The following is a 12,086-nucleotide window of genomic DNA, read 5'->3' as shown; positions in this document are numbered from 1 at the left end:
GTTCTAAGATAAGATATAAATGACAAGACAAAATAACCATTAAAAGATTCTTCTTTTTCTATAAAACCTGAAATACAATTTATCGCCTACCACTTCTCTGTTTCTAGAAAAGATTGGGCTATTCACTTACGATACAGTGAACAGGGACAAATTCTGAAAAAAATGTAATTTACAAACAATATTCCCACCAATTAAAACTCAAATGAAAAATACACATTGTTTGCTCTGCAAAAGGGCAATATGTAACACAAATCACCTGCAGAGCAAAAGGGAGGGGAAAATAATTGGTAAAATATTTCTATAAGAACATAATGCAGTAACCTTCTTCAAAACTGCAACAGCTTATAGATTTCATCTGTGACACTGAGCAAATGAACTACATACTCTAAGCAAGAATAATTACTTTATCACTCCACATATATTTGCATCTGAATGCACACCAGCGACAACAAAACCTCTATATAGTACTGTAAATTTAAAACACATTAAAAATGTAAATTAAGATTACATTCATAAAATAATCCATGTAATTTTCTATGCCAGTGCCAACCACATCGCTAACATTAAGGGACTCCTGCTATTGAAGTCTCCTGATATCAACTGTAGAAATTAGCTCCAGACTGAAATCTGGCAAACCAAGTTTCTACTAGGAGAGGAAGTCTGCTGTGCATTTTAAAAAAAATTAACCTGGTAGGTTGTGAATTATATACATGAAACACACACATCTATGCACCCATGAAAGCACATTTTTCTAGGGGGGTTATTTCCCTGCACTTCCAGAATCAAGGCTCACCTTAGCTGAAAAATAACATATAATTTAAAAGCCCTATAAGTCACTGAGCAGAACGCTGAGTTAAGTTTCGCTACACTCCAGTGCCAGAATTAAGATAGTTGTTGAACACTGTAAATGCATACCCACCAGTCCATCTGTTGGCTGCTTCCTTGGCAACTTTGTTTGCTTGACCTGAAAGTGAGAAAAACCATGTACAGTCACATAATTTAACAAGTGCAAAACAGTGAGATGATGTTTATCTTGACACAGTTCCTATGAATCCACTGACCACAATGAAGATACTCATCTGTGGCTTTCAAATATGTCTTTTTTAAGATTCAACCATGCCCCAAAACTAGTTTAATGAAAAATCATTAACAAAGGACCATAAAAGATACCATTTGAAGTGTCAAAAGTATTTTTAAGAATGTATTTTAAAAGAAAATAATTCTGGTTTAGCCTGGTTGGTGGCTCAGCAATAGTGCTCTGCCCAGCTATGTGGGAGATCTGAATTAGGTCCATGGGCTGGAAGTGCTGCAGGGACAGCTGCCTCTTCTCTGAGAGAGAATGCTTGGTAATACTCAGGAGCAATCTCTCTCACCTGTAAATATTCTTATTTCACAGGTGTGCACGATTCTTTAGCGAAACAGCACATAGCAATGGTAGTGGCCTGTGAGGTAAATCCAGTTGTGTATCATGTGCCTTAGAAGAAGGAACCAGAAAGGTTCTCAGGACTTCAAAGATACTAAGAACCCCTTTGATAAGACAGATAGAATAACGTTTCTGGATAACAAATGCAAAAATAAAGTTTAACACACTTTTAAAAAAAACCCATCTCCACTGCAAGTAGCTTTAAAAGAGTTTTTATGACACAAACCAGTTTCTAAGAAAGTTTGTTAAATCTTCTTGTCCCCATTGGTGTAAATGCTGTATCAGCCTGGGAACTTAGATAATAGTAAAATTTAGTGGTGAAAGCTCTGAATTCTTTAAAGATGGCTTTAAAAGGGGGGGAAGGGAAATTGGACTTTGCCCTTTTTGCTTCTTTATGATGTATGAAGGCAAAGAGAGAGTGTTGTTTGTTTTTTATATTGGAAATTCAGGTCATATCTGTCCTGAGAGACTCTATACTCTTCTCTGCACTGGCATTTGTTCCGAGAATTTTCCATTGTTGCTTCCACTGGTTCAGCAGCTCCATCAATGGGAATGCTAGCACTGACAATGTACTGGCAACATCAGCATTTTAAGCACTGTATGGCCTAACTCTGCTCAGAGCAGGTCTACGAAATAAGGGCTTGTGTAGTCTAGGATAAAATGTTCATTTTTCAAATGTGTTAGCTAAACCATTTTAACTAGCATGTTTTAAACCCTAGTATAGATAGGGAAAGTTGTATCTGAATCTAGGGCTTATCTATACTTGCTTGCGTGTACCAAAATATATACACAACTTGCCCAGCCAACACTAGGGTTTTAAAAGACATTAGCTAAAATATTTCAAAAATACACTTTTTCTCCAAGCCTAAACAAGAGTATATTGTATAGACCCGCTGTGAGCAGGGTTAGGCAATGTAGTACATAAAATGATGGTAGCCAATTACATTCTCAGCAACTAGAGGATAAATAGGTACTTATATATTTAATTACTATTTATTCAATACCAAGACAAAGTACATTCACCTGCAAAAAGCACAACACACCTGTCCAATTTCTTTTAAATATTAACATTTGATAGACATGCTTGGTTTGTCAAATATGTGCAGAGATTTTACTTATTTTAATAATATCACCAGAAGCATATCATGGGTACTATAAAGATTCTGACTCTAATCTGGTAACACCCTGTTAAATGGAGAGATCTGATGATTATATTGCTGTTTTACTATATTAATATTTCTCTAAACAAAATCTCACTGTGATAACAATCATTGTTTTGTCTCTGATATTTACATGGCATGGATTTTTAAACCTGATAAAACTTCCTAAATAAAGTTTAATTAAAAAAAAAAATAGCTGGTAGCTGCCTGGAGCCTTGCCTTTGCTAGCACTCCCATTGCTGGAGCTGAAACATTGGTAGGTAGCATCTTCTGATCAGTGCTTAATTTGTAATGAAAGAGGTGCTGGAGCTCAAGCAATTTTTTTACTTTCATAACTGATGTGGCAAGCCCAAAGGTGCCAGAGCTGTGACTGACAAGCCCAGAGGAGCCAGGGCTCAGCCCTGGCACAAATTAAGCACTGCTTCTGATTGTAGAAGTAGAGAAATGACATCACAAGCGCTGGAAAGCGAAGGTTTAACAGTTAAGATGAGAAAGGATTTTTAGTCACGCTTTCTAACTTGGTTTGTTTTGCTAAAGTCTATTCAACTTCTATGAATGGTAACACTGTATAGAAAACTAATCTTTGCCAAAGATTAAACAGTTAAGGTGTGTGAAATCATAATGTACATGCTCCAAGACATCCATTAGATCACTCCAGCAGAAGTAGAGTTGACAATGACATTCTTGATGTTTTTATGGTAAAAAAAACAACACACAGATCTTTTTAAAAGCCACTTTCAGGCTCTCTTTAGACATAAAGCAGCAAAAAAGGACAAGCCATTTTTTTTTGTTTAAAATCAGTCATTGTTCATCTCTAAAGGGTTACTGTAGAAACAATGACCCAATAATGTTCAGTCCCAGCAATGTTACTAATAAATGCTGAAAACTCTCAGCATCCAGAACCTGCACATTGATTTTCTTCCTTCAAGTTTTTAAGGTGGCAAAGAAAGAATTGTACTGAATTCCCTTTCTTACTCTGACTACTTTATCTTACCAGGCCACCCTTAAGGCTTATCTTAACATTTTTATGTACAAAATAAGATCTCCAAAAACGGGAACCTCAAGATCTTGCCCATGAGAATAATGAAATGCCAAGTCTCCCAAGACAAAGTAGCTAATTTACAAAACAAGTAGCAGTTGGTGATGGTGTGAGCTACCATACTAACTCAGCAGGCAGGTTTTATGGATGTCTTCACTGAAAGGATCAGAGATTGCAGAGAAAACTGGCAACTTTTCAAGGATATAGTCAGGGGTGGCCCCAGGCAGCAAGCACATGCCTGGGGCGGCAAGCCGGGGGGGAGCGGCGTGCCAGTCATCGTGAGGGCGGCAGTCAGGGAGTCTTCGGCGGCGTTTCTGTTGGAGGTCCGCTGCTCCCGCGGTTTCGGTGGCAAGTACACCGAAGGCGCGGGACCAGTAGATCACCCGCAGACCCGCTGCCAAATCCACGGGACCAGCGGACCTCCTGCAGAACCGCCGCTGAAGGCTCCCCGACTGCCGTGCTTGGGGCGGCAAAAAAAAAAAAAAAAAGAGCTGCCCCTGGATATACTTAACAATCAGCCTGCAGAACTGTTACCAGGTAATGCAAAATATAACTAACTTCTTAAATATTTTTGGGGTAAAGTAACTTTTACATCATGAAGTGTAATTCTGTTGTATGGATCAACAGCAGGTGCAATTATACTCACAGGCTAACAAGCACTGTTAGTTGTGGGCTTCCTAGTACTGCTCATGCAGGGAGGTCTCAGTAAATAAGAACCCTATAGTTACAGAAATGGAATTCACTCTGATGAGTCTCCCTTTCTATATAGTTGCATTTAAATATCAAAATGGTAGCTATAGTAAGAATTGTCTATGAACCTTAATCTTCTATACTTCTTCCTACTGACAGAAACAATTTTGTATAGAAAATTTTCTACTCCCCTTGGTCCAAAGCCTCTGCTGTTGAGAAATTAATTAAACATTTCCCTTACCCCCTCCAAGTACAATAGGCCAGATTTTCCTCTCACACTAATTCTTGACCTCTCTTGGAGAAGCTTCTTTAGGCTATTCCTGGGAGCTGTGTGACATAAGATGCCTACTAATGAAAGTGAGCTCATGCAATCAAGTTCTGAGTTCACGTTTATTAGGAATGCCACTTCCAAGACCACTGGTCATAGTGCATTGCAGAACTTACACACTTGGCATACAGGAGAGCACACTGCTAACTTGGGGTATGTCTACACTACGGAATTACTCTGATTTTACAGAATTCCATTTTTGGCAACAGATTGTATAAAGTCGAGTGCATGCGGCCATACTAAGCACATTAATTCGGCGGTGTGCGTCCATAGTACCGAGGCTAGCATTGACTTCCGGAGTGTTGCACTGTGGGTAGCTATCCCATAGTTCCCGCAGTCTCCCCCGCTCATTGGAATTCTGGGTTGAGATCCCAATGCCCGGTGGGGTAAAAAACATTGTCGCGGGTGGTTCTGGGTACATGTCATCAGTCCCCCCTCTCCCTCCGTGAAAGCAACAGCAGACAACCATTTCACGCCTTTTTTCCTGGGTTACCTGTGCAGACGCCATACCACGGCAAGCATGGAGCCCGCTCAGCTCAATGCAGCAGTCATGAACATTGTAAACATCTCGCGCATTATCGTGCAGTTTTTGCTGAACAAGAACCTGCAAAACCAGGCGAGGAGGCGGCGGCAGCGCAGCGACAAGAGTGATGAGGACATGGACACAGAATTCTCTCAAACCGCTGGCCCCAGCGCTTTTGGAGATCATGGTGCTTATGGGGCAGGTTCATGCCATGGAACGCCAATTCTGGGCCCGGGAAACAAGCACAGACTGGTGGGACTGCATTGTGTTGCAGATGTGGGACGACTGCCAGTGGCTGCGAAACTTTCGTATGCGTAGGGCCACTTTCATGGAACTTTGTGACTTGCTTTCCCCTACCCTGAAGCGCCAGAATACCAAGATGAGAGCAGCCCTCACAGTTGAGAAGTGAGTGGCAATAGCCCTGTGGAAGCTTGCAACGCCACACAGCTACCGGTCAGCCGGGCATCAATTTGGAGTGGGCAAATCTACTGTGGGGGCTGCTGTGATGCAAGTAGCCAAAGCAATCACTGAGCTGCTGCTACCAAAGGTAGTGACTCTGGGACATGTGCAGGTCATATTGGATGGCTTTGCTGCAATGGGATTCCCTAACTGTGGTGGGGCAATAGACGGAACCCATATCCCTATCTTGGCACCGGAGCACCAGGGCAGCCAGTACATAAACCACAAGGGGTACTTTTCAATGGTGCTGCAAGCACTGGTGGATCACAAGGGACATTTCACCAACATCAACATGGGATGGCCGGGAAGGGTTCATGACGGTCGCGTCTTCAGGAACACTAATCTGTTTAAACGGCTGCAGCAAGGGATTTACTTCCCAGACCAGAAAATAACCATTGGAGATGTTGAAATGCCTATAGTTATCCTTGGGGACCCAGCCTACCCCTTGATGCCATGGCTCATGAAGCTGTACACAGGCAGCCTGGAAAGTAATCAGGAGCTGTTCAACTATAGGCTGAGCAAGTGCAGAATGGTGGTAGAATGTGCATTTGGACGTTTAAAGGGACGCTGGAGCACTTTACTGACTCACTCAGACCTCAGCCAAACCAATATTCCCATTGTTATTGCTGCTTGCTGTGTGCTCCACAATCTCTGAGAGAGTAATGGGGGAGATGTTTATGGCGGGGTGGGAGGTCGAGGCAAATCACCTGGCCGCTGATTACGTGCAGCAAGACACCAGGGCGATTAGAAGAGCACACCAGGAAGCGCTGCACATCAGAGAAGCTTTGAAAACCAGTTTCATGAACGGTGTGACAGTTCTCTTTGTTTCTCCTTGATGAAAACCCGCCCCCTTGGTTGACTCATTCCCTGTAAGCCACCCACCCTCCCCCCTTCAATCACAGCTTGCTTGCAAAGGAAATAAAGTCACTATTGTTTAAAAACCATGTATTCTTCATTAATTAATTATAAAAATAGGGAGAGAACTGACAAGGTAGCCCGGGTGGGGTGTGGGAGGAGAGGAGGAGTGAAGAAAAAGGCCACTTCAAAACTTGTTGAATGCCAGCCTTCTGTTGCTTGGGCTGTCCACTGGGGTGGAGTGGCAGGGTGCACGGAGCCTCCCCGCACCCCGCGTTCTTGGGCATCTGGGTGAGCAGGCTATGGAACTTGGGCAGGGGGGAGGGCAGTTAAACAGGGGCTGCAGCGGCACTCTGTGATCCTGCTGCCATTCCTGAAGCTCCACCAGATGCCGGAGCATGTCCGTTTGATCCCGCAGTAGCCCCAGCATTGCATCCTGCCTCTTCTGATCTTCCTGCCACCACCTCTCATCTTGATCATCCCTCCTGTCCTCACGTTCCTCCCTCCTGTCCTCATGTTCATTGGCCACTTTCCTGTACTGTGATACCGTGTCCTTCCACTCATTCAGATGAGCTCTTTCATTGCGGTTCGACTGCATGATCTCAGAGACCATTTCATCGCATGTGTGGTTTTTTTTGGTCACCTTATCTGAGATAGTCTTCGAGATGGAGAAAAGAGGCTTGAAAAATTTGCAGCTGCAGGAGGGAAAAAAGAGAGAGAAGATACATTTTACAGAACAACGGGTATACTCTTTCACGGTGAACAACACTATTCACATTACTTGGCACATGTGATGTCGGTACAAGGTCGCATTTTGCGTTTTAATATTGAGTGCATGCGACTTTGGTGTTAGAGATTGCAGACGTGGGGCCGGGTAACAGAATTCAGCTTGCATGCGGCCATGGTAAGCCATAGTCTTTCGGCTTCTGAAACCTTCATAAAAGCAGCGCCCTCCTTTCCCATACCAAGCAAAGCCCGTTGAGTACTGCGGTTTTCGTGTTAACGTGCAGCAGCAGAAACCAAACGAAACTCCCCCACCCATCCAATTCTCTGGTATGAGCGCTTTACCCCTCCCCTCCCCACGTGGCTGGTATCAGGGAAGATCCCTGCTAGCCAAACGCGAACAGCTCAGCACCAATGCCCGCCCCCCCCGACTGCTTGGCTAACCGCGGGGAGAATTTCTTTTCAGCCACAGGCAAACAGCCCAATAGGAACAGCCACCTCTGAATGTCCCCTTAATTAAATTCCTGTATTTCAACCAGGTTACCATGAACGATATCACTCTCCTGAGGATAACACAGCGAGATAAAGAACGGATGTTGTTTGAATGCCAGCAAACACCGGGACCATATGCTGCCAAGCTTTGTCACGCAATGTTACCAGATTACTTGCTACTAGCATGGCGTGGTAAAGTGTCCTACCATGGAGGACGGAATAAGACTGCCCTGCCCAGAAACCTTCTGCAAAGGCTTTTGGAGTATCTCCAGGACAGCTTCATGGAGATGTCCCTGGAGAACTTCTGCTCCATCCCCAGACACGTTAACAGACTTTACCAGTAGCTCTACTGGCCGCGAATGCATCCCAAGTCCTCAGGGCAAATTAATCATTAAAAAACACTTGCTTTTAAACCAGGTTTTATATTTACAAAGGTACACTCACCAGAGCTCCCTTCTCCGGCTTCATGGTCCGGGATACCGGATTGGGAGGGTATTTCAGTCAGGGTGAGGAAAAAGATCCTGGCTGTTGGGGAGAACGGTGTGCTGTGTACTCTCCTCAAGCTCGTCCTCCTCCTCCTCCTCATCTTCCCCGTCCGCAAAATCCTCAGGCATGGCTGAGAATACACCCTCCTCGGAATCCACGGTCAAGGGTGGGGTAGTGGTGGCAGGGTAGTGGTGCATGCAGCTCAGCGTAGAAGCGGCATGTCTGTGGCTCTGCCCCAGAGCATCCATTTGCTTCTTTAGTTTTCTGGTAGTCTTGTCTGAGCTCCTTAACTTTCACGCAGCACTGTATTGAGTCCCTATTGTGGCCTCTCTCCATCATGCCCTTAGAGATTTTTTCAAATGTTTTGGCATTTCATCTTTTGGAACGTAGTTCTGCTAGCACGGAATTGCCGCTCCATACAGCGATCAGATCCAGTACCTCCCGTACGGTCCATGCTGGAGCTCTTTTTTGATTCTCGGACTGCATGGTTACCTGTACTGATGAGCTCTGCATGGTCACCTATGCTGATCAGCTCTCCAGGCTGGGCAAACAGGAAATGAAATTCAAAAGTTTGCGAGGCCTTTCCTGTCTACCTGGCCAGTGCATCCGAGTTGAGATTGCTGTCCAGAGCGGTCACAATGGTGCACTGTGGGATAGCTCCCGGAGGCCAATACCATCGAATTGCATCCACACTACCCCACATTCAACCTGGTGATGTCGATTTCAGTGCTACTCCCCTCGTCGGGGAGGAGTACAGAAATAGATTTTAAGAGCCCTTTATGTCGAAGTAAATAGCTTTGTTGTGTGGACGGGTGCAGAGTTAATTCAATTTAATGCTGCTAAATTCGACCTAAACTCGTAATATAGACCAGGCCTTGATTGCCTAGCAACTACTGCTGACTCATCCATAGATCAACACTGACAGTGGTTTTGGACAAGGTTCTGCATTTTGCCATCAGGGACTATTTATAGCAATGAGAGGGAGATCAAAAAAGTTAATGGAAGAGGCAGTGATCATGAAACAGAAAGCAGGGCAACAGCTCATATGTGAATGCCTACGCAAGTCGGGGTCCACAAAACTCTACCAGCAGACTCTATCAAACACTGAAAGAAGAAAAATCTAATTGTTTGATAGCATTGGGGAAGACATGGATGCTCATAAGAAGCTTCCATCATATTCAGAGTGAAGAACATGACCCATGACCCCAATGCTCTGCTTTACCAGAATTCTGTGCACTGTTTCAGCCAAAATATCAAATATGCTGTAATACTTTTAAAGTTCACTACACCATCAAATGTGTACACTGAATCCAGTTTATTTGTCATTTAAATTATGCATTAAATATCTTATTTACAGTAGCTATTTACATTGAGAATGCTATCTTCACAACAAGGGCTAGAAATGTTTGAGTCTAGATATTGTAGAAAATTTTGCAATTACTAGGAAATTCACCTGGGAGTCACAACTCCTAGCTTAAGATCCACTGTATGTTAGAATGGTTTTGAAAGACATGGAGCATGACATAGTGCAAGCCATCTACAGTTGAAACCACCATGTATATGAATTATATTAGCATTGCTTTCTCAAAAAATGAAGAACTTATGCCTGAAAATAACCCCTGTGCAAATGCATACAATAGTTCCACCTCTGTCTATATAGCGAGACACAGTAGCACATTCTAAATTATTGGAAGCTAATCCCCTTCTCTGGGAGCGTATTTTTAAAGTGTCTAGGATCTTTGTCAGCCTAATTAAAAAAAAAAAAAGTTCCATCAGTACAGGCTCCCTATGTCCTTTATGAAAAGGTTAGACTGTCAAGTCTCATCAGTACATACGTAATGTGTCTTTGAAAAATGTCTCATATGTTTTGTCAGGACTGGTAACAAAAAATTTCTGCAACGCACACATACACACAATGTACAGTGTCATGTACTCACACATATCACATTGTGCATGCGCACTCATGCATGCGCGCGCGCACACACACTCACACACACTCACACACACTCACACACACTCACGCGCGCGCACTCTATTAGCTTTAAAAAGATATTTTTTCTTAAAATCCCACTCCTTAATTCTTGGTCTCATAACTCTTATAGCCAAAACTACACCTCTTTTATTGCCCAAGCAGACAAGAGCTAATGCAAGCAGGAAATAGTGCACCTAACAAAGAGAAAGTGACCACACTGGCTTAGGGTCTGATCAGTGAACACTGAAGTCAGTGGGAGTATTTCCCTTGAGTTCAATGGACTCCAAAAACAAAAAAATTCACTCATGATATGTCTACACTGCAATTAAAAACCCATGTCTGGCCTGCGCCAACTGACTCAGGCTAACGGGCTGTAGATGTTCGGGCTTAAGCTGCAGCTCAAGCTCTGAGACCATCCCACCTCGCAGGACCCTAGAGCCCAGGCTCCAGTCCGAACTTCTACACCACAATTAAACAGCCCCTTAGCCCGAGGCCCACGAGGCAGAGTCAGCTGGCTCAGGCCAGTCACGGGTGTCTATTTGCAGTGTAGACATACCCACAGTTGTGAAGTCTCAGGTACATCTCCCCACATCCAATATCTGCATCAAAGAGCTGAGTGAGCTGTTTAGTGGAAAGCCAAGTTACCAAGGTTGTTCCATTCCTTTGTTTAACAGTGGGACAGTACAAGTGATGCAACCAGTCTCTCTCTCAAAGTAGTCTCAAACATCATCTCTCATTTCCTTAGGTTTTTTCTGGTAAATGCTGTTTCTACGTAATCTTTTTAAGACACCACCAAGTGAGCTGCAGCTTATTCTGTGACTGAGAAGTGACTACAAATTGTGATGCTCCCCATTTAGTCACCTGTAGCCATTTGCCCACATCACAAAACCGATCACGTGTTCACCTAACCATTATATCAGCTCCACAAGATTGTTATGAAGATTTACCAGCTTAGGCACTAACCTACTTACACTAATTTCATTCCCCATCTTCCTCTTCCATCCTCCCCCCCCAACATTTTTTTCCTCTTAAAATATAACAGTAATTTAAAACAAAAAACTAATGATCCTTCCCCTTCCTGTCCAAAAACAGTTAAGGGTCGTATTGAAGGGTGAACTGTCGGGTTGGAGGGGGGTTACCAGTGGAGTTCCTCAAGGTTCGGTTTTGGGTCCGATTTTATTTAATCTATTTATCGCTGATCTCGGAACCAAAAGTAGGAGTGGGCTGATAAAGTTTGCAGATGACACAAAGTTGGGAGGTATTGCCAATTCGGAAAAGGATCGGGATATCCTCCAGGGAGATTTGGATGACCTTGTAAACTGGTGTATTAGTAACAGGATGAAATTCAATAGTGAGAAGTGTAAGGTTATGCATTTAGGGATGACTAACAAGAACTTTAGTTATAAGCTGGGGACGCACCAGTTGGAAGTAACGGAGGAGGAGAAGGACCTAGGAGTCCTGGTTGATCATAGGATGACTATGAATAGGCAATGTGATGTGGCCGTTAAAAAAGCTAATGCGGTCTTGGGATGCATTAGGCGAGGTATTTCTAGTAGAGATAAGGAGGTGCTAGTCCCGTTATATAAGGCGTTGGTGAGACCTCATTTGGAGTATTGTGTGCAGTTTTGGTCTCCCATGTTTAAGAAGGATGAACTCAAACTGGAACGGGTACAAAGAAGGGCCACTAGAATGATCCGAGTAATGGAAAGCCTGTCATATGAAAGGAGACTTGAGGAGCTCGGTTTGTTTTCCTTAACCAAAAGAAGGATAAGAGGAGATATGATTGCACTCTTTAAATATATCAGAGGGATAAATACCAGGGAAGGAGAGGAATTATTTCAGCTCAGTGCTAATGTGGACACGAGGACAAACGGATACAAATTGTCAGTCAGGAAATTTAGGCTTGAAATTAGACGAAGGTTTCTAACCATCAGAG

General features: G+C 43.4%; 1 protein-coding gene across 1 annotated transcript in view; it reads right to left on the bottom strand.

The window, feature by feature from the left end:
* The window catches only part of MND1 (meiotic nuclear divisions 1), a 49,320-nt gene that overhangs the window by 2,350 nt on the left and 34,884 nt on the right, over positions 1-12,086 (bottom strand). Inside the window, exon 7 of the mRNA XM_045019035.1 lies at positions 920-964. Coding sequence (XP_044874970.1) covers positions 920-964 — 45 coding nt within the window. The remainder of the gene's footprint in view (positions 1-919; positions 965-12,086) is intronic.

The sequence above is a fragment of the Mauremys mutica genome, chromosome 5 (genome assembly GCF_020497125.1).
Source record: "Mauremys mutica isolate MM-2020 ecotype Southern chromosome 5, ASM2049712v1, whole genome shotgun sequence".
NCBI classification, from domain to species: domain Eukaryota; kingdom Metazoa; phylum Chordata; order Testudines; family Geoemydidae; genus Mauremys; species Mauremys mutica.
This window is presented reverse-complemented; position numbering and strand designations above follow the sequence as displayed.